Source organism: Peromyscus eremicus, chromosome 19 (genome assembly GCF_949786415.1).
Source record: "Peromyscus eremicus chromosome 19, PerEre_H2_v1, whole genome shotgun sequence".
Classification (NCBI taxonomy): Eukaryota; Metazoa; Chordata; class Mammalia; order Rodentia; family Cricetidae; genus Peromyscus; species Peromyscus eremicus.
Window position 1 is genome coordinate 76,111,728 of NC_081435.1, and position 24,334 is coordinate 76,136,061.

The following is a 24,334-nucleotide window of genomic DNA, read 5'->3' on the forward strand; positions in this document are numbered from 1 at the left end:
TTCTGATCTTTCAGGTATTATTGACCTTTATGCACATGCAAAGTTCAGTGTTGGATCCATCATTGCATTTCTCCTTCATAGACTAAATCATTATATAAACCACACATTTCTGTTCCACAAATCCTGACTTTTATCATCAACTATGACTGAGTAAATATGACTGAGGAGAATGTTGAATGGGCCACTCTGTAGCTGGATTTTCTTTAAGTACTCTTGGTGTTACTGCTTAGATGTGTAATGCTGAGTGTGAGCAGAGGGATTGATTTTCTTAACTTAGAGGAAATGACTTTTATTTCATAGAACAGGTTTTTCTCTTTTTCTTACAGAAATTTTAAGTAATGGCTTTCCATTTTTTTTTCAGAGCAAAACAATTAGAGGAGTCACATTAATAAAAAAAATGGTTCACTTTTAAAAACTACATGTAGCCAGGCAGTGGTGGCACACACCTTTAATCCCAGCACTTGGGAGGCAGATGCAGGGGAATCTCTGTGAGTTCTAGTCCAGTCTGGTCTACAGAGCAAGTTCCAGGACAGCCAGAGCTGTTACACAGAGAAACCTGTCTTAAAAAACCAACCAAGCAAACACACAAAAACACACACAAAAACAAACAAACAAAACACACAACAAAACAAAAGCAAAAACCACATCCCCAAAACCAAACAAAACAAAAAACTGTATGTAAATCTTGATTTTGTAATTGAACTTGATTTTTAAGTTTGCTTAAAGCATTTGCGTCTATAGAAAGTTGGAGTATGGGAGTCCACACCTATGTAAATATGCGTTTATTACATTTTGGGGAAGTGAACATGTCATTTTTTGTTTTCATATTTTTAATATACCGGTTGCTTCTTGGTCATTACTAAAATATCATGCATCAGAAATGCCAATTAGCATTTCTGGAAAGCCACCTGAGAATATAATGAAATAGTGATACAGTTAGAAGATGTGGGAAAGGAAAGAAAATTGAACTTGAAAAATAAAGAAAACATAATTTATGCAAATTCAGTAATCAAGGGGAAATTGAATATTTGAGTTCAAGGCCTTAAGCAGAGTTTCCTCTGGAAAAAATGTCTATTAACTTTGACAAACCTTAGTGAGTCCAGAGTCGGTGGATAGACACATATCAGAACTCACAGGGGTCCATGCAGGCCTCTGTGGCGGCTCTCTAAGGGTAACTGGTCCTGGTACTTCTCTTTTTGAATGAATGTGGGAGGGAACAGAGGATGGAAGGATGGAAGGAGTAAGAACGGAAGGAAAGAAGAGCAGTGAAGGAGGGAGGGGAGGAGGGAAAGAAGGAAGAAAACGGGGAGGGGGAAAGCAGGAACAAAGTCGACTCCATTGCAGCCTGCCTGTACTTCCTCCCACAACAGTGCACTTACCAGGGGCTACTTCCCTGCACACACCCATGGCAGCATGGGTGAGACAAGGCTGGCTCCGACCTTGAAACTTTCCTGTGCTGCACAGCAAGTCTGCTTTGGGCCCCTTGTCTGTGGGAACCTGCTTCTTTACTTCTGCTTGAAAAACAATCTAATGGGCAATTTCACACTGTGTTGGTGCCTGCCAGGAATCGAAACTGTTATATGCATTTTAATAAGGATAAGGACAGAAGCTGATTTCTAATTATAGGATTTAAGGCATCAGAGAGTAAGATATTTAGGATCTAAGGCTATCTAGGGTCCTGTTTGTCTCTGTGAAATTCAGCCTCCATGCAGGGGAAAAACAAAACAAGACAAAACAAAAACTTCAGTTATCTCTGCCAGGCTTCATTGTGATATAAGAATTGAGAGCTGGTTCAGTGGTTTGGTGTGGCTCCACACCCTCCCACTGGGGTGAGAAGGATTCTACCATTTATCAGCCGGGTGGCTTCTCTGCAGTATGTTAGCATATGCCATGCATTTAATGCCAGCATAAAAGTAAAGAATTATTCAAGCTTGATTGCCTTACTTTAAAATACACTGCAAATGGGAGATGAGTTTGCTAGTAAAGTGCTTGTGTGGAACCCATGTCAAAAAGCCAGATGAGAGGTGTGTCCGTAGTCCTCACTATAGAGAGGTTGAAAAGGAGGATCCCTTGCTGGCTATCCAGTCTAACTGCATCATCAAGCTTTAGGTTCAGTTAGAGACTGTTCTAAAAAAAGAAGACAGAAGCTGATCAATGAAGGCATCTGATGTAGACCTCTGTTCCCTACACACATGGACATACATATGCATACACACCTGTACGTGAATATGTTCACAGAACATACACATTTTCCTCATTTTATTCACTATAGATTCATTTCTCATAAAATATAATCTGAAAATGATTTCCCCTCCCTCTACTTCTTCCAGTTCTGCCTCACCTCCTCTTACATCTGGATCCATGCCCTTTTTGTCTCTCATCAGAAAAGAACAGGTTTCTATGAGATAACAACAAAATATGACAAAATAAAATATAAGGAAAATGAAAACCATCACATTGATTTGGACAAGCCAAAAAATAAAGGATGCCCAAGAGAGGGCACAAGAATCAGAGACCCACTTGTTTACACATTCAGGGGTCCTATGAAAGTACTAAACTGAAAGCTGAGATACATATGCAAAGGTCCTGGTGTAGACCATGTAGACCTTGTTCTTGCTGCTTCAGTCTCTGAGTTCATATGACCCTTGCTCAGTTGTTTTAGGGGTTGTGTTCTCCTGGTGTCCTCCATCTCCTCTCTTTCTCTCACTCCTTCTGCCTCCTCTTTCATGTGGTTCCTTGAGCTCTGAGGGGAGGGATTTGATGGAGACGTCTCCTTTAATGCTGCACACACATGCTTTTAGTATATGAGGTAAATACTTGGTGTGCTCCAGCTTCTGTTCTCTGCTGGGAGATGATTAAAGAGAAGATTAATCTTCTGATAGAATTTTTTCTTTTTCTGTTAAGAATTTCCTACAATTGTGTAGCAATTTCCTACACAACCCCTAAAGTCAACATTTATTCATAAATATGAGAGACTCTTGATAACATTTTAGTAGAAAAACCCAAAGCTCTTGGACTGAAATATCTTTCTGTTTTAAAAGACCTCAGAAATGTACTCCTTAAAATTCTTGTACCCCATTATTTGTTTTTCTGACTGGGAGAAAATAATGCAGAATCGTTGAAAAGTTGGACTTTTTCATGGAGTTCAGCAAACTGTGCTACCGACTTAAATAAATAGCATCACTTAAAGGTAGCAAGCATGGTGAGAGAATCTGAGTAGCAATTAAAATGTGCAGATCCTGGTTACCCTCAGACAAAGGCTCTCTATACGAAAGAGACCTTGGAAGCTGCCAGGAGAGCAGCTTGGATATCTCGGGCTGGGCCTGCAGCCTGGATCACTGCTTGGAATTCTGGGTGGTGTGAATCAGATTTGCCAAGCCATGTGGCAAGCTGTTTTCTGTCTGGGCCTTGGGCAGGTGCAGCCTGTTCTGGACCTACTGTAAATCTTCCCTTTATTTGTGATTTCTGGGCTGAGTCCCTGCTTCATCATCTAGGGCTGATCTCTTTTGTTCCCTTTAGACAAATGTCCCTGTCTGTCCTTCCTTTAGGATGGCGTTGGCAGCCTGCTTTGGGTTGGCTGTGTTTATCTCTTGATGGTAGCTCTCATCCTTCTCCCTTTGTCATTGCTTTTCAGTCAAGCAATCTTTTAGCTCATTTTTATCTTGCTTGGTTCCTTTACCTTTTATCTGCACTTTAAATGAAGGATGGCAAATGGTATTTTGTGGGCGGGCTGTGGAGACTCTTACTTTTCTAAATAGGGCATCCTGGCTGCTTCAGAGTGGGCTGATGAAGCTCCTATTACCCAAGTGTAGTTCTGAGTTACTGCTACAGCTGCTATAACAAATGCTACACTCCGTGCTGCTTGTCCAGAAGGAGAGCATCACGGGTGGATGGGCAAGTTCCTCTCACAGCTATGCCAGGCCTCTCCCCGAGACCCAGCCCTTCCTTGACTTGTGGTACGCCACATATCTCTGCCTTCGTTCTCTTGTAGCATTATCCCTCTTCCTCTGTGTCTGAATTGCCCCTTTGTAACGCCGAGATGCTGACCATATTGGATAAGAGTTGACCTACTGCAGGATGACTTCATCTTAACTAATGGCATCCACAATGGACCTCATTCTAAACTACTGTTTTTGCTGGTGAAGGCTAAGAACTTTGCCCTGTGAATTTAGTGGAACACATTCAACTCATCTCCTAACTTAGTCATTGAGGAACATTGGGACATTTTAAGGAAAGGGTGTCTAACCTATTTGTCACTTTTTATTTGAGACAAACACACTGCAATGATTTTACAGCAGTAATTGGGAGTTGGTCTGCTGAAGCACTGTGAATAATGACATGTTTTAGGTTACAGGTTCCTGTTCCTGTTTGCTTGAAGTTGTTTTAAACTTCAGTTAGGGGTCTGCCACAACTGACTTTTTCTGGCTTTTGTCTGTCACAGGAAGAGCGAGGGAGGTGAAGCTACTTTGGGGGAAATTTAGTCTTTGGGGTCTGGCCTCCTTTCTCTGCCATTGCTACAGCATCCTCCCACACTGCCTGTTCTATGAATTTCAGAAACATCTTTTTTTCCAATTCCTGGACCCTCATTTCCACTTCCTGGACTCTGCTTGTAATTGAAATTAGTGTGTTTATTTACTTATTTTGTCTGTTTATTTATTTTGTCTGCTTGTTTTGGAGAACTGTATCTCAGGTCACCGTAGAACACTTTCTTAGTCATCATGCAGTCAATGTTTGTATTTTAGAAGAGTTCCATTGTGCATCTTTGTGGACTAGGCAGGGAGGGGAATACATTGAAGCCACTACTGCTAACACTTCTAATTAGCTGATGTAATAATAGGTACTACAGATGGCTTGGAGCAATTCTGCACTGTTCAACAGTGAGTCTATTTTAAACATCTTAAGAACAAGTTATTGTCTTGTACTTTGGAAACCCAGGGAGACATCTGAGCAAGTGGGAGTTGTTGAGTTTTACCTTACTTGAACAAGAGGTGGTGGAGAAGTGAGGGTAGACATAGACACCCGAGGATGGCAAACACAGAATGGCATTCAGAGAGGAACACTTGAGAAAGAAGAGCAAATTCTAAAGGAGATGGGAGGTATATCAGAGAGGAAAGAGGCAAAACAAGAAAGCATAGATGCCAGATGGGTTGAGTAGGGCGTTATAGAAGGCTGTACCTCGAACATTTAGAGTCAAGGACACAGGTGACATTTGGAGTATTGGTGGAATGGTAAAAATGGATGCTAACTGCATGAAATACTCATGGAAAATGAGAACACATGGGAGACCCACACCTTCCATAAATTTGAATGAATAGGGGAGAGTAAAGAATGATTGGACATTGGGTACTATGTCATCCGGTCTGAGGTGGATCTCAGAGGGGAGAAATTTCCACTCAGGGATGAGTGGAAGAAGTCTGGTTAGAAAAGGAGGTGGAAAAGTAAGGAAACTGTTAGAAGTGGGAATATTCTGGCATGTAAAATGCATGGGTTCAAGAAAAAATGAAATTTCTTTGATTTGCATTCTGTCACCTATAAGCATAGTGTTTTGGGAAGTTAAGACACCCACATTTGTGAAACAACCTCATTATTACCCGATTACACAGTTACAGCAAAAATGAGAGCCTGAGAGTGTGAAGGGCCTTTACAACCAATGCTTCCAGTTAGCTCAGTTGTCTGGCTTCCCAAACTTTCATTAAACACATAGTTTTAGATCTTTAATTAAGAAAATTTCATTAGAAATGAAATGATCCGTGGGAGATAGTTATGGACGACCATGCTGATTAAATCAATTAGAAGTTTTACATTCCTTTTATTATCCATACCAAGAACAGGCTCATGCCTCTGAAAAATCTCTTGGCATCCAAATTCAGGGGTATAGAGTTTTTAAAGACAAAAACTACAAAGAGCATCCATACTTTACACCAAAGTCAGATGAGGGTCAGAGTAACCTTGAAATGTTCATTCTTGGCAGAGCATGATAATAATTATTATTTTAGACACTACATGCTGATTATATTTTACTTATATTTCTATAGTTATTTTAGTTTACTTATTATTTGGGTTAATATGTCTGGACTATGGTCAAGACCATGGAAATCCCAAATGTCTTGCCAAGGCAGATGTGACTATTGTGGGGAAGAAGGTAAAGGGCTGAGAACTGTCTAAGCAAACACAAAATGGAATCAGAACAGAACAGAATGGTGTTACCTTAGTCATTCCAGCAATAACAGTAAGATAAATTACTTTGTGCCCCTTTTATAACTTGACAAACTATCAGTCTTGGCCCTAATATTCCTGTTCTATATTTCTCATACTCCTTCTTATTAGATTTTATCTATTTTACATTTCTCCAGTTGTATCAATATTCTGCTTTTCAACTCATGCATTAGAGCTATTTAGTCCTTTCAAACTTCTAAGTTCCTCTTTCCTTTCCTTTTGTTATTGTTGCCATAAACTTGAGTTTTGTATAGTCCAATGTTCTGCCTTCTCAAGGTGTCATATATCACACTTCTCAATTCTTTGTAGCTTCGTAAGTTGGGAGTAAGTTTAAATGTTTGGTTAGAGTTAAGCTTGGTTGTTTTGGCAAGACTGCTATTTCTTAGGAAACATGAATGTCTTTTCATGAATTTTCAGATGTATCTTTCTCTGGGTAGAACTCTTAATTTATTTTGGCATTAAAATGTTATTTTGAATATATTTCTTAACATGAGGATTATTGCAGATGTCAATGCCACCCAAAACAATCAAAAGGCATATTGCAACTACAGTTGGAGTGTGAATTGACTTTCTGTTTAAAAAGTATTAATTACCCTCTTTAATTTCTTGCAAGGGTGGCTCTTGGGACTCAAAACAGAGTGGTGTAACTTGTTAGTTGGATTGCACAAAAGCTTGGCTTGTGAAGCTGGTGTAGAGACCCAGGCTCTGTGATATTGATGAGGTTATTTAACCATCCTTTCCTAGGAGACATGACACACATATATATCTACTTACCCCAGAAAGATATCTCATAATGGATCAAATTTGGTGAACCAATAAGATTTTATTGAGGCAACTGACAGAAGTTGCTTCAAAGGAAGCTACATCACCCCAAAGAACACCCCAACAGACCAGTGGCAACTCATGAAAGCACTAACCCTGGAGCTTTCTGCTTCTCTGGTAGTTGTTTCCTGCTTTTACAACCCCAGGCAGGTTTATACAGGGATCTGGCATGTTTGAGCTTTCGCAGACTTATTACACTTGTTTTACTCCCTGTGTCTCTGCCTCCCTCTTGGAGGGAGTGTTACAGCTCTGAAAGAAGCTACTGTACGTCATTGGGTGATGTGAAGGGCTTCCCAACCAGCAGACTGAGTGATAGACCTGTGAGGATACTGATGGTGAAAGTCAGTGGCTAGGGATGTGAGGTAAGCATGAAATATTAGTACACCTAGCAGTGACTGGTTCTCCAGTGGTAGAGCAATACTTGGAAGAGCAGATAAAGCACGGAACTATTTTTTTTTATTAATGATCTATAATTATGACAGAAAAGTCACTTGTAAAGTTGAATATACCAATAAAAATTAGACAGTATTTTATATTCACTTTAGAAACTAGTGCATGGCTGAATTATAAATATGGAACCAATGGGTTTCTATTTTTTTTTCATTTTGTGGTTCAATTAAAATCAGACCTTTTCTCCCCATGAATTATGTCAGTTTTTTTCTCTGATTTAAACGTATTCATCTTTGAATTTTCAGTGTGTCAGGATGGTGTATCCTCTTCTTTATGTCAGGTCTTCTTGATTGTTATTTTTAGTGTCACTTTGGACAACCTTCCACTTGGAAGAGCATAGAAGCCACAAGCAGCCTTCATGTGGGGCTTGTTTTTTGTCTCAGACATAATAGTCAATTCTCTTAGAATGAAACTTGACTGGAGTGGGGTGGGGGCATAAGGGAAGCTTCTCTATGCATCTCAATGAGCTATCCTGATTTTTCTGCTGTTTGAGTCTACAGGGAGGTGGGTCTGAGTCCTTATATGGAGCCTGAACTGGAACCCATCTGCCCCTAATGCTCCCTCCATCCCTTAGGTCTGGGTGTTCATGGGTAGAGATTTTCTCTGGTGCTTCATGGATTTGTCCTTCATATAAATGCACGTAATTTCCCTATGCAGAACCTAGAACTTTGTGCCTGAATTGACAAGTATATGGAGCTGCCCCTGAGGGCAGGACAGGGTGAGAGCAGCCTAAAGAAAGCTTCTAAGATGGAAGTAGAATGAAGAAATGGAGCTGTGAATGTGAGTTCTGAGGACAAGCACCAAAACCTGTAGCCAGGGCTGTTAACTGCTGCTGTGGGATGGCCTTTCTGTACACTGTGAATATGTGCTGCTACCACTGGTTAATAAAGAAGCCACTATGGCCTATGGCAAGGCAGAACAGAGCCAGGTGGGGAATCCAAGGAGAGAAACAGCAAATAAGACAGTTAGGGGAGATACCAAGCGCTGCCAGGGGAGCAAGATGTAATGGAACACAGGTAATGCCATGAAGCCACATGGCAAAACATAGATTAATAGAAATGGGTTGAGGCAAGTTGTAAGAGCTAGTTAATGATAAGCCTGAACCATAGGCCAAACAGTTTGTAATTAATATAGCCTCTGTGTTTTTATTTGAGACTGAATGGCTGTGGGACCAGGTGGGACAGAAACTTCTGCCAACAACCTGCCTGCTCCTGAAGGCCCAGGATAGTTGGCTTATAAACAGCAGGTGTTTTATTGCAGATGCTAGTATCTGATTTAGCGTTTTCCTTCTGTTTCCCATTGTTTTTCTAGTGACTTCCCCCAACTTAATTTTAACTTCCCCCTTCTCTCCTCTAAGCTTTGATTTTATTATTATTTTCTTCTTACACATTTTTCTCCCTTTATTTTTTTTCCTTCTGTTGTGTTGGATTGTAACCTAGAGATGAAACATTTTCTGTATTCCTCTTATGTGGTGAAAGTGTTACTTCTGCTGAACAGTTGCAGGGCCACACACTGAAATACTAGACAGCTGTGGCTTTTCTTTGCGCAAGAGTTTTCACACCAGGAGCCACTTGCTGCTGCAGCCAGTTTTGGGTGTCGGTAGATACAAGGTCCTAATCTAATACGAACAGCAAATCACACTGTACTTTAGACTTGTGCTCTTTTTTCTTTTTCTTTTTTTGGTAGGGTTTCTCTGTGTACCTTTGCACCTCTCCTGGAACTCACTCTGTAGCCCAGGTTGGCTTCGAACTCACAGAGATCCACCTGCCCTGCCTCCCGAATGCTGGGATTAAAGGCGTGCGCCACCACTGCTGGGCTTGTACTCCTTTCCAAATGTGCCATTTTCTTATTTTCATTGCCCCCTCCCTTCCTTTTCCTACTGATTGATTGTTGTTTTATAAGCCCAAGCACTTGTTCGTTGTCACGTCTGTGCATAGCTGGCCCAGATAAGTAGATGCTCTTCTATTTTATTTTTCCATCCCACCTGCCCATAAGCTCTGTGACATCATTGCTGCTCAGACATCTCTTCTTGGCTGACACATCAGAGTTCTTGGTTTGTGGTAGTAAAGACTTTGGATGAATGAAGCTGGTGCTTACTTCCCATGTTACGGCTCTGAGCTATAGAGCCGTATAGATCTGAGTGGGAGATGCTGGGCCAGTGTGTCATCTTTCTCAGCTGGATGAGAAGAAGGTTAGAGGATATGAGCCATGAATGGGGCCTACACATGTCCAAGTGCAAGGGGTGTTAAACCAGACAAAGGGCAGCTTGTGTGTACCAGAATCAGGCCGTAGAAATAAAAAGTTTGAGTTTTAGTATCTACATTAAGTTCACTAGCTTTCTGGTCTCAAAAATAATGGAGGGCCCTTAAAGAACATTTGTTAATGTGGGTTATATCTATCATGTTCATAGTACTAGAGCTTAACACTGAACACAATTTTAAACGCAATATCTCAGAGGCTCTAACAGTATATACTTTACACTCCTGAGAAATCAGGACTGGAAAAGGTTAATTTTATTTTTCTATTGCTTTGACGATAAATTGAATCTTACAGAGCTCCAAAATGCACACAAAGGTCCCCAGAACATACTAAAACAGATAATTATTGAAGTATTTGATGACGCATACTTGTGCTGTAAAGTCCAGAACTGGTGGAGTAAAGGCAGGAATTTAGGAGAATATTTTTGGCACCAGAAATTTATACTACATGTGAGTCTCCACCTATGCACTAGATATTCCTGTACAAATGTATATAGTTAATAAAAAATGGTGTAGTTTTTTTTTTGAATGGCCATTAAAACCTTAGTCTATTGTCTTATAATCTGGAAATTGATGTTACTGCCTTAGTTTTGTGTATTCAGACCCTGATATGATCACTGCAAAGAAAGTACCAAGGTTTTTGGTTATATTTCTCATTGTTCGATTGGCCACGTAACATTCAAAGGTCAAGCATAAATCCCTTTTCTGTCTACAAAACCTTAATGAAAAATCCATTCTCTTACAAAAAATGCAAAGTGAAGATACTATTTAATCTTGGAGCAACTGCATTAGGTAATGTCCACCAATCACTTCAGTGACTTCAGTATGAATTTCTGGGTAGCTTTCTTTCCTCTCTTGGTGTGAACATCTGACTACCTGCCTAAGCGTCTGCTTCTTTTTTTTTCAGATAGTTTTGAGATGGCTGCACCCTCAAATGGCCATCTGTATGCAGAACCTGGACAAAATGTTACACTCAGTTGCCAGCTTCAAAGGAAATGGCCAGTGCAACAAGTCATGTGGGAAAAAGTCCAGCCCCATCAGGTAGACATCTTAGCTTACTGTAACCTATCTCAAAAGACAAGATACACATCACGGTACCAAAGGAAAACATGGAGCAACTGCAGCAAGAGGAGCATGCAGAGTGTCCTCATCATCCCCAGTGCCATGGCTGCTGACTCTGGACTTTACAGATGCCGCTCTGAGGCCAGCACAGGAGAAAATGAAACCATTGTCATAAGGCTGATCATAACTGATGGTGAGTGACAAGAGATGTTCTAAGTGTCAAAAGCAGAAAAAAAAAAAAAAAAAACAACCCAGCAACAAACAAAACAAACCCACTGTGAATTGGTCTTCATTCTTTTTATTTGTAGTACAGATGTTCCTTTAATGGGCTTCTGTTATATGTCAATATTTTTTAATGTTTATGTAAGAAGCATCTAGAGTAGTAGGTTTCTATGTCTCTTTTGAAAGAACTTCAGTATGATTTATCTTTACCCATACTCCAAAAAAAAAATTTGCCTAATAGTCATGTGCATATATATATTTTTATAAATGCCTTCATTGGTTTAATTATGTTGAACATTACTAAATTTTAGGATTTGGTATTTATTTATCTAGTTAACTCGTACATCATATATTTATCAATGAAAATATTTCATTTAAATTTTTTATAGTGTGTGTGTGTGCAAATGTGTCTGCATCTGTGTGTACACATGCAAAGGGGAATAATTGAAATCTGGAGACTTCCTCATTGCTCTCTCTGCCTTTTCTTTTTTTTTTCTTTTTCCTTTTTTTTGAGACAGGTTCTCTCACTGAACCCAAAGCTCACAGTTTTGACTAGCCTCGCTGGGTGGTTTGCCCAGAATATATCTGTTTCTGCCTCAACCCTTGCTGGGGTAACAGGCACACACTGTCATACCCAGCATTGTTGTGGGTGCTGGGAATCCTCGCGCTTCTGTGGCAAGTACTTTATTCGCTGAGTCATTTCCCAAGCCAGACATTTCACTATTTTGTTTTCTTACTTGTTACATTTATGAACTAAAGTGTGCACACGCATGTGCATGCACGTGCACGCAGACACACACACACACACACACACACACACACACACACACACATATGCAGAGGGTATTATCAGCCTGTATCTTCATTATCTAACTCCTCACTGTGGGTTTGAGGCAGATGCCTGGGTATTGCTATCCCCAGAAGTACAGAATGCTGCTACAACAGTTTCTAAGACTTGGGAGGACTGCGCTTCCGGATACTTGGCAGTGTGTCATTACCAGTTTGTCGGATGAGGGCCTGTATCCTTCCGGAACACATGACTGACCTGGAGGTTTACAAAGCTGACCTTCAGGCCCTCTGGACAGTTCTCTTCTGTGAGGCGGCATTCTTTTTTGTATTCAGTTTGTCTCCTTTGTCATAATGAAGTTTAAATTGTGTAAACACCAGGGCAGTCAGAAGCTGCATCTACTCTTAGGAGAGCAAGAAAAAAGATTTCTCCATCTATAGAAGTGAAAATACAAAAGCCAACGCTAAGGTGTGTATAGAGGTCTTTACTACCACCGAGTGGGGAGGTAATTGCATGTTTTCCTGGTTCTGCCTCTGGGCAACTCTCTCAGTGCCCAGGAACAAAGTATTATTTTTACCAGTAATAGAAACTTTATTTCACTTTACTCTCTCTCTCTTTGTCCTTTACTTCCTCCTTCCCGCTTTCTTTTCTTCTTCTCTGCACTTCTTCCTTCCTCTCTCCTTTCTTCTCTCTCCTGCTTCCTCCTTCCCTTCTGCCCCCTTCCCTTCCGTCTCCATCCATTCTTTACTTCTCAACTGCTTTTTCTTTTCTTTCCCCCTTCTGCTTCCATTCTTTCACCTCTCTTACTTCCTCAGACCTTCCCTGGCTTCCTACCTATCAACCTTCCCTACAGACCAGATCTTCTCCCCTCCCCTCCCCTCCTCTCCCCTCCCCTCTTCTCCCCTCTCCTCCCCTCCCCTCTCTTCCCCTCTCCTCTCCTCCCCTCCCCTCCCTCCCTTCCATATTGCTGTCTTCTGTAGTTTCAGTGAATTCACCTACCTTGGCAGTGGTTAAATATTTATAGGCAGTTCTTTCAGCCTGCAGCTGCCCCTCACAGTTTCTGCTCATGTTGCAAACTGGTCTTTCCTTCCGCCTTGGAATAAAAAAGGGAAGATTTGTGTAACAGCAGCCTCTGTCCCTGCTGCCACTGTTGCTATGTGTAAAGAGGATGGCAGTTACTAGAGAACAGCAGATTTTCATGTGTTAGATAAGGTCATGAACTGAAGGACAAATAGACATTGGATTTAAAACCGTATCAAGGAATGGTTGATTGAAAAAAATATATGGTGGCAGGGGTAGGGGAGAAAAGTTAACAGAATAGTGTTGACTATTCCCATAGGCACAGACAGGAAATACTTCTTATCTAAAAAAACTCTTTCATCATAGAAGTTATTTTGGATCTGGACAGAAAAAAGAGTAAAAATGGATGTTCATCTTTTGTTAAACAACAACAACAACAAAATATACAGGGCAAGAAAATATCCTAAACAGAAATGTCCAAAAGCCATTTTCAACCATGTATGAGAAGTCTTACTAGTAAATGCTGAGAAAATGATTATAAACTTCTTAGGTCATAGAGCGAGCAAGGGGAATGGGTTTTAGGAGGTGATGCTGTTCAACTTTTACAAATTAGTGAAAATGTCCTTCATATGCCCAACATTTTTCTCAAGTGAATTCTCTGTGTATAATTTATAAACAATGTCAAAAATCAGCCACCAGATGGAAGTGACAGTGTAATAACAGGTATTGTTAGTGTCCACAAGCCTTGAACAGATGCAAAATAGTTTTTGACATCTAATTGACAGATTAAAAGAATAACAACTGGATTTTATATCCATTAGCAAAAGTTATAATTGATGGAAGATGACAACCGTTGGTTGTATGTTTTGACTTAATTCTTTTTTTTCAATTATTGTAAGTAAAGATAAAATCTAAAGCTACCAGAGAGCAAGCAAGGAGGATGATTTGTGTTTCCTCTGGTGTGATTTTATTATCTCAAGTCCTGAGGCTATTTGGTCAAAAATCAATGTAGAGATTAAAGCCAAGAGACAGGTATAAGGTGTGAGGTGGATTTAATTCATCTCAACTGTCAGGGTAAAGGTGCTTTTGACTCATGTTTTATAAACTGCTACATAGTCTTCTTCTCTTAGCTCCTATCCATTTCTTTTACAAGACATGATATTGCATGCATCCAAATGAGTTTTTTAGGGGTCTCAAATTTACACACACACACACACACACACACACACACACACACACACACACACACAAACCCCTGTGAGTTTTCCCAGGACTTCTGCCTACTTACATTGAGTTTCACACAAGAATCAATTAAAGGCCACCCAAGAGATTTTAATCAACAATTGTCTAATAACCAGAAATATATATGGCATGTATCTTGATATATTTTAAATAAAGGATGAAAGGTGGCAGAAGCATGAATTATTTGCCATTGAATTTCTTTGCAAAAAAAAAAATGAAAGCTTCTTGCTGTTTGTGTATACTCTTGGCTTTGGAAGCAGTAAGAAACAGTTACAGATTGAAATTACTGATTTTAACCTAACCACAGAGGCCAATGACAGGATGAAATGTGTGCTTATAGCCAAGAACTACAGTAATTTGTGTTCTTTAATATCCTTCAGATTTTAATTAGTCTCAAGAAAATATTTCAGGTCCCAAGGAAAAAATTGTGAGGTCCTTTTAATGTTAACTAAATGAGGTATAGATTATTATTATTTAAACTGCACTTGCTAATGTAAAAAGAATGAGAATAAAATAAATGACTTCAACTCACTCAGGAAGTTCAGACAAGACTGGAAGGAACTGTTCGCTGATGGTTGATGGGCTTGCTGTAGTCCTTGTCCAATCATCTTTGATGAGTTACTTTGATTGAACCAAGTTTCATAGGAGGGAGTATTGATAACTAGAGCTGAGGAGTCATGGCAGAATAGGTCATGGAGGGCAAATTTGTACCTGATGGTGGGGGAATGTATGTAGAAGATTATAATCAGATGACTAAATTGGCCCAGACAGTCTGGGCCATGACTTAGTATAGAGCGAGGCAGGTTAAGTGAAATGGCACACTGATATGATGATGGGTCTTCTGTCATAGTCAAGGACAGCCACTACTGGCTTCCAAGCAAAGATGGTGGAAGAGAATTCTGGAAAAGGTAGGGTGCTCATAATTTTAAGTGTATACGTCTTTCAACTCTGCTTACATTTATTCCCATCTTCATTTCTTTCTTTTCTCTTAAGAATGAGATTAGTTTCTTAATTTTTTTTTTTGTGTAGAGAAACATGGATGATCTTCTTATACTGATTTTATACATTGCAACTTAAAATACATTAATTAATTCCAATGGTTGAGGGATATTTGTGTGTGTGGTTAAGCACAGTCCTTAGGGTTTTATGTATGTGTGATAATGTCATATGCAAACATTTGTTTTTTTCCTTTTTTAACTGTATCTCTCACATCTACTTTCTATGGTGAGGGCTTCTAGGATTATCTTGATTGCAGTGGTGAGAGTGGCATACTTGTTTTGTTCTTGAAGGAAAAGTTTTCGGTTCTTCACTGTTGAGTCTGATGTTATCTATGGCTTTTCATACATACCCTTTATTATTGAGAGTTTCATATATGGCCATTATTGCTGAGAGATTTTTGTAAAGCATGATAAGATGTCAACTTACATCAAATACCTTTTCTACGTCTACTGATATGTTCATGTGGTCTTTTACATATACATTTTATGATAATGTGGTATATTGGTTGATTTCATGCATTGACATATTCTTGTATCCCATTTGATTGTGGTATATAATCCTTTTATGTTCTATATTAATTATATAATTAAATTTGCTAGTCTTTTACTGAAATTTTTCATCTATCTCCATCTACATTAGAGACATTGGCCTGTAATTGTCTTTGTGGCTTGCTTGTTTTGGTATCAGAGCAACGCTTTCCTCATGAGTTTGGAAGTATTCCTCACATATTCAGAGAGGTGAAGAAGGGTTGGTATTAATCCTACCTTGGATTTTTCATTTAATTTTTCTGTGAAACTATCTTCTGGGATTAGTGATGGGTCACATGTTCCAAATAGACACTAATGTGGCCTAGACATGAAGAGAGGGATACAGCACAGAATCTCAGTTTCTGACTGTGACCCCCTTGGCATAGCCCCACATTCTATTCTACTTTCTCTTTCCCTGGATACCATCTTTCACTATTTACTTTCATTCCTATAGAGTCTAGTCAGCTCTCTCTGTCTTTATGCTGTGTCTACATTAGCCCAAATTCCTTTCATGTCTTTGAACCTTGTACATTTACTGTCTTAAACTTTCATAACTTAAAACAACTGAAATTAAGTGATGTAGTAATTGCATTTGTTTGTGTGGTCCAGATTCTTAACACATAATCTTGTCATCTTTGGTTGTAGTTTTCATTAAAATAGAAAGAAATCAACTCCATTGGAAGTTTGTGAGTATATTAAGTATATATATTTACTTATCTAATTCTTTCTTTCTAAAATAATGTTTGCTACAAATAAATGATATTTTATTAATAATTATTGAATACACATATTTAGCAAAAAAGGAAAATTAAAAATATTTTAAATGTATTCACTTTATGAAATATATATATAAAATAAACTTATTTTGGGATAGAAATATGAAAAATTATTTTTTACTCTATGGTGTACACATATCACATTTAAAATAAATGCTTTGTAGTTAGAAAATTATTATGTTTATTTAGGTATTATTACATCTATATTGAAAGTTATCAAAGTATCCTTTTAGGATATACTCAGGAACATTTATTGAGCTTGACATTTACTATATTAGCATTTACATCTTAGAGGGGATAATGTCCATATGAGTTTTACATTTTCTTCATAGCTTATTTAAAGACTCTTTTCATATGTCATATTCCACATTGGAGGTTTAGAAATTACTGATCAAAGAAATGGAACTTTTGAAAACCAAGTGCAATTTTGCAGAAGAAATTTTCATAAACTTTTGTTTGTGTGTGTCAGAAAGATCAATTTCCTTTTTATTATTTTTCCTTTTAAAACATAAATATTGTACAATTTTGTCTTCTTTGTCAAAAATCAAGTGCTCATAGGTGTGTGGATTAATGTCAGAGTCTTCAATTTGATTCCATTAATCCACATGTCTGTTTTTATGCCAATTCTAAGCTATTTTTATTACTATAGCTCTATAGTAGAGCTTGAAGTCAGGGATGGTGATGCCTCTGGAGATTCTTTTATTGTACAGGATTGTTTTGGCTATCCTGGGTTTTTTATTTTTCCATATGAAGTTGAGTATTGTCCTTTCAAGGTCCATGAAGAGTTATGTTGGGATTTTGATGGGGATTGCATTGAATCTGTAGATTGCTTTTGGTAAGATTGCCATTTTTACTATGTTGCTCCTACACTATCTAAGAGCATGAGAGATCTGTCCATTTTCTGATATCTTCTTCAATTTCTTTCTTCAAAGCCTTAAAGCTCTTGTCATACAGGTCTTTCACTTGTTTGGTTAGAGTTACCCCAAGATATTTTATTTGTGGCTATTGTAAAGGGTGATGTTTCTCTGATTTCTTTCTCAGCCCACTTATCATTTGTATGTATATAGGAGGGCTACTGATTTTTCTGAGTTAATCTTGTATCCTACCACATTACTGAATTTTTTATCAGTAATGTTTATCAGCCATAGAAATTCCCTGGTAAAAATTTTGGAGTCACTTATGTATACTATCATATCGTCTGCAAATAATGAAAGTTTGATTTCTTCCTTTCCAATTTGTATCCCCTTGATCTCCTTTTGTTGTCTTATTGCTCTAGCTAGAACTTCAAGTACTATATTGAATAGATATGGGGAGAGTGGACAGCCTTGTCTTCCTGATTTTAGTACAATCACTTGGAGTTTGTCTCCATTTAATTTGATTGTGGCTGTTGGCTTGCTGCAAATTGCCTTTATTATGTTTAGGTATGTTCCTCATATCCATGATCTCTCCAAGTCCTTTATCATGAAGTGTGTTGGATTTTGTCAAAGGCTTTTTCAGCATCTAATGAGATAATCATGTGGTTTTTATTTCAGTTTGTTTATCTGGTGGATTACATTGACACATTTTCATATGAACCATCCTTGCATCTCTGGGATGAGGCCTATTTGATCATGGTGGGTTTTTTTATGGATTCCATTTCCAAGTATTTTATCAAGTATTTTTGCATCAATGTTCATGAGGGTGATTGGTCTGTAATTCTCTTTTTTGTTGTGTCTTTGTGTGGTTTGGGTATCAGGGTGACTGTAGCCTCATGAAAAGTTTGGCAATGTTCCTTATGTTTCTGTTTTATGGAACAATTTGAGGAGTATTGGTAATAGTTCTTCTTCAAAATTCTGGTAGAATTCTGCATTGAAACCATCTGACCCAGGACTTTATTTTTTTGGGAGTCTTTTAATGACTGCTTCTGTTTCTTTGGGAGTTATAGGTCTATTTAAGTTGTTCATCTGGTTTTGATTTAATTTGGGTATGTGGTACCTATCCATAAAATTGTCCATTTCTTTTTCATTTTCCAACTTTGTGGAGTATAGGGTTTTGAAGTATGACCTGATGATTCTCTGTATTTCCTTAGTGTCTGTTGTTATGTCCCCCTTTTCATTTCTTATACTGTTAATTCGATATTCTCTCTCTGCTGTTTGGATAAGGGTTTGTCTATCTTGTTGATTTTCTCAAAGAACCAACTCTGTTTCATTGATACTTTGTATTGTTCTCTTTGTTTCTATTTCATTGATTTCAGCCCTGAGTTTGATTATTTCCTGGTGTCTGTTTCTCCTGGGTGACTTTGCTTCTTTTTGTTCTAGTGCTTTTAGTTGTGCTGTTAACTCACTAGTGTGAGAATTCTCCAACTTCTTTATGTACACACTTAGTGCTCTGATTTTTCCTCTTAGTACTGCTTTGATAGTGTCCCATAAGTTTGGGCATGTTGTGCCTTCATTTTCATTGAATTGTAGGCAGTCTTTAATTTTTTTCTTTATTTCTTCCTTGACCCAGTGGTGATTCAGTTGAGAGTTGTTCAGTTTCCATGAGATTGTAGGCTTTCTATAATTTGTATTGTTGTTGAATTCTAACTTTAAGCCATGGTGAACTGATAAGATACAAGGGATTATTCTAATTTTTTGTATCTCTTGAGATTTGTTTTGTGACTGATCCCACATCTGATACAGGGATGATTTCTAAAATATATAAAGAACTTAAGAAGCTAGACATCAACAAGCCAAATAACACAGTTAAAAAGTAGGGTACAGACATAAATAGAATTTTCAATAGAGGATATTGGTGAAATTATTAAAGCCACTCCACGTAGTTAAAAGGAGATTTATTTAATGGCGTAACTTACAAATTAAGGGATAGGTAGGTCACGGGGTCTGGGGAAGATGTATCGCAGTTCAGCGGTGTTCTCTGGAGCTCTGCTTGGCCCACCTCCACCTTCCAGGGTCCCGGACCAGAGAGAGCGCTCGCCCATCCAGATCTTGGGTCTCCAGGCACCTCCCTTGGCCCCGCCTTGTAGGCGTGACAGTTGCCAAAGTCTCAATGGGGGTTGGAACTTCCAGATCAAAGTTGGAATGACTACCCACTACATCTCCCCCTTTTTGTCTAAATAAGAAAGTTCTAACCTAATACAAGACTATATGCAAAGGAATGGTTACCAAATATTGTCCAGGAATAATGAGGGATAATGACCTAGATAAGACGGAACTACAACCAATGCAAACAATATCAAGCAAGAAACACATACTAAAATCCAGAGAAGTATAGAGCATAGGTAAATGGCATGTTACAAAGATTGTTCCAAAAGTTGTCCTATCCTAAAGAACCTGAATCTAATACTTAATATGTTCTATCTACTAAGTTGTAACTATAACTGCTAGTCTTCAATCCCATCAAAGACCTGAGATGGAATATAATGGTACCTGAGAAATGGTAGATGGATGCAAGCAACTTTCGGGAATCGTGCAAGAGTAGACTGAGACAGCTGGCAGCCTGGACAGTCACCTAATGTTTCTCAGCATTGTTGGTGCATTCAAATTGGCTACAGGCCTAAAGTATCTGACAGACCATTTTCAGAAGCAGGAATTCTGAAAGACCATCTTACCCTGTCTTGGCAGAGTACAGTGGTCACTTTCCTTGTGTCCTGCTTGTCCAGAAAGAACAGCATTGCATTTGTACTGTCAGTCTCAATGGGGGTTGGAACTTCCAGATCAAAGCTGGAATGGCTACCCACTACAAGAGGAATCTCAAATGGCTGAGAAACACTTAAAGACATGTTCAAAATCCTTAGCCATCAGGAAAATAATGTCAAAATGACTCTGAGATTCCATCTTACACTTGTCAGAATGGCTAAGATGAAAAACACAACTTGACAGTTCATGTTGTTTGAGGATGTGGAACAAGGTGAACACTCCTCCATTGCTGGAGTGCAAACTTGTACAGCCACTTTGGAAATCAATATGGAAGTCAATTATCAAAAAACTTTGAATTGATCTACTGCAAGACCCAGATATGCTACTTTGGGGCATATACTACTTTTGGGCATGTACCCAAAGGATGGGCAATCATACCACAAGGACATTTGCTCAACTATGTTCATAGCAGCTTTATTCATAATAGTGAGGAACTGGAAACAACCTAGATGTCCCTCATCTAAGGAATAGATAAAGAAAATGTGGTACTTTTACACAATGGAGTATACTCAGCTGTTAAAAACAATGACATCATGCAATTTTCAGGCAAATGGATGGAAATGATCCTGAGTAAGGTAATGCAGACTCACAAAGACAAACATAATTGGTGCCTTAGTCCAATTGTCATCAGTGAGGCTTCATCCAGCTACTGATGGAAATGATACAGACCCACAGCAAAACATTAGGTGGAGCTTGGGGAATCCTGCAGAATAGGGAGAGAAAGGATTGTAGGAGCCAGTAGAGTCAAGGATACCACAAGGAAATTCACAGAATCAACTAACCTGGCTTCATAGGAATTCACAGAGACTGAACAGACAACCAAGGAGCCTTCATGGGACTGACCTGGGCCCTCTTCATATATATTACAGTTGTGTAGCGTGGTCCTCTTGTGGGACTCCTAACAGTAGCTGGCTTTTAGGACCCTACTCCTCATACTGGATCGCCTTGCCCAGCCTTTATACATGGGAAGGTGCTTAGTCTTACTGCAACTTGATATGCCATGTTTTCTGATATCCATGGGAGAGCTGCTCTTTCCTAAACAGAAAGTTAGGAGTGGATTGGGGGTATGAACAGAGGGAAGAATGGAAGGAGGGAATGGGAGAAGAGGAGGGAGGAAAAACTGTGGCTGAGATCTAAAATAAATAAATTAAAAAACAAAAACAAAACAAAAGAAAAAAACCACAAACAGAGCCTAATGTCTAGTCTGTAGGATTAGAGAATGTAGAATATGAAGTTAGATCACAGGGGAGTATTTTCAGGGAACCAAAATGCCACAGTACGTACTCCCCCAACAAAAATGCTACTTGTGTGTTTCATTAGCAAGACTCATGGCTGGCAGATAGCAAGAGTAGAATGCTAAGAATCGTTAAGATCCCCCATCCATGCTTGGCAAAGCTTCTAGCTTCTTGACTTTGACTCCCTGTGCTCTTGATAGTATGGAAGTATGATAGTATGGAAGATTGTGTGTGTGTGTGTGTGTGTGTGTGTGTGTGTGTGTGTCCATGTTCATATATGCACATATATGCATATGTGTGCCTGTCTAATTCAGGTTCTTATGCTTGCAAGACAAATACTTTGCAAAGCATTCCAGCTCCAAAGAGAGATTTATCAACTTTTATGAGTTGATTTGTATTCTAAGAGTTCTAAGTCATTAATAATTGCTTTGTGCTTTAGATTTTTATTCTTTTACGACCTTCTTTCTTACTTCCACGGGTTTGAACTAGATGTTCTAAGCTTGTCTGTAGAGACCAGTCTGTTTCCATGACACAGTTTGATAAGTTTCAGCACTGGAATATTTTACATACACGGAAAATAAAATGTTCATGACATTTCTTTTTTTTTTTTTTCTTTTTTTTTTTTTTTTTTGGTTTTTCGAGACAGGGTTTCTCTGTGTAGCTTTGCAGCTTTGCGCCTCTCCTGGAACTCACTTGGTAGCCCAGGCTGGCCTCGAACTCACAGAGATCCGCCTGGCTCTGCCTCCCAAGTGCTGGGATTAAAGGCGTGAGCCACCACCGCCCGGCCGACATTTCTTTTATATGCTAGAATCACTTCACTAAAATCCCCAAGTCCTGCTGATTTCACTCAAAAGTTAAAATAGTTTCCCCTGAAGCAGATCAGATATAATTTCCACCTCAATTTAATATCAATTTAAACATTCTGAATGACAGCTGGTTACCCAGATGTAACACACGGTTACCAACATCACAAGTGAATTGAGTACTCAGTCATTGCCTATTATATCATGGTTTCTTCACCTCACAGTTGCCTCTGCCCACATCAAAGATTTTTTTCCTTTTAGTGAGATAATGCATTTGAAAGCACAAGTAGTCAGATAGTTTCTTTTGAAAGTCCCATGTAGAGATACATACATTTTCCCCAAAGTACAAAGTAAGAGGACGTTTGCTTGCAGTCATTTTATACATTCCATGTCTTAATATTGGATTGAATAATACTGTCATGTTAATATCACACACAAAAGAAATCTGAGAAACAGGAGAAAGCAGTTGCTCTTAGAAACTGATATTGCTATTTGATAAATCTTTGCCCCCAGAGTGAATTTCAACTTTTTAAAACATTTTTATTACTTTATTTATTTACTCTGTCTGTGTGAGTGTGTGTGTGAGTGTATGTGAGTGTGTGTGTGTGTGTGTGTGTGTGTGTGTGTGTGTGTGTGTGTGTGTTGTATGGAAATCAGAGATCATCTGGCAGAAAACAATTCTCTTTTTGCCATGTGGGCTTCAGGGATTGGAACTCTGGTTATCAAGCTTGGTGACAAGTACCTTTGCTCACTGAGCCATGTTGTCACCCTCAGTTTTTATTAAAAAACTAAACCTTTCTTGTTCCTTGGAATTTAGGCAGGTAAAATTCAAATTCAAATCTGTGTACTTAGTTATCCCCCTTAAGATCTGTGCATGGCCTCATGGACTGTAAAAAAAAAATATCCTCTAAAAACCTTGACTCTATAGTAACCATTTTTACTGCTTTTGGTCCTACATACAAATTTCATCCTAAAACCCCTAGGAATTATTAATAACATATGGTTATTCTGTAGAGTCATACTAGAAATTGTATATAGATTAATAAGAAAAGTCTTTTGCAAACACATAAACACAATTGCCATTTTAAGAAATTAACTTTGTATAAGATTGACCGTATTTGATTCTTAATGAACCCGAATTCCAATCGCTGAAACCCATATGGTAAAAAGAGAATTGTTTTCTGCCAGTTGATCTCTGGCTTCTGTACATCACACACACACACACACACACACACACACACACACACACACTCACATACACACATATACACATACATACATACACATTCTCTCACACATACACACACACTCTCTCTCTCACACACACACACATAAAACTGGAAATTACAGTTTTGAGTATTTCAATTTAATTATCCGGATGAATATTTTATGTGAATTTCAAACACACTGACCTGATTCTTGACAAATATTCAAAGGCAGTATAATGGCTTTTCAGAGGGCTGTTTATTTAAAAGATCAGGACATGAAGAGGAAGAATGAATCTGCCACTCTCAGAGATATATCCTCAAAGCCCAATTTGCACCTTAAAGTTATAATTTACACTGAAGTGATTCAAGAATCCTTAAAAGGTATTGACCCAATAGAGAAATATATTTTTCTTTTTCATCATCTGTAAAGTGTAAAATAAATATTTAGCAGTCTACATTGACCTCACTATGATTTATTTTCAGAATGCATTTAGCACACTTCATTTTTGTTGGAACTCAAAAGTAGTCATGGTGCCATAATGTTTCAAAATGGCATTGACATTTTATTAACTCATAGGACCTGATTTCCCCATGCACAAATATAAATGTGAAATATCAGTGCTTCTAGTTGGGCTCATAGAGATTAAGGATGGTTTTAGTCATGTTGATGGTGAGCAAACTGATAGAAATGCTAATGATAATGCTGTGCATGATTGCAAGAAGAAACAGATGCTAAGACAGGAGGATATTAACAAAGGTTGGAGTACTTCCAGTGGCTACACGTTAAAGATACTCAAGGGTCATGATATGTAAAAGTTCTGTAATCTTGGATTGCAGGTTTACAGATATGGAAAAATACAGGTTCACAAAGTATAATTGTTTTGATATTATTGTCTTCACTTTTCATGTCTTATTTGAAAAAATAGCACTAATTCTTCACTCTTATTTGTATGTGTGTTTAAGAATAAATATATGTCTGAACATTTGTGAAGGAGAATAAAACAATCCTTATTGACTTGCTATGTAACTG

At 38.5% G+C, this 24,334-nt stretch overlaps 1 protein-coding gene across 1 annotated transcript in view; it reads left to right on the top strand.

Moving 5' to 3' along the window:
- Nucleotides 1–24,334, top strand: part of Cd226 (CD226 molecule) — a 78,136-nt gene that overhangs the window by 34,027 nt on the left and 19,775 nt on the right. The window contains exon 3 of the mRNA XM_059246450.1: nucleotides 10,654–11,001. Coding sequence (XP_059102433.1) covers nucleotides 10,654–11,001 — 348 coding nt within the window. The remainder of the gene's footprint in view (nucleotides 1–10,653; nucleotides 11,002–24,334) is intronic.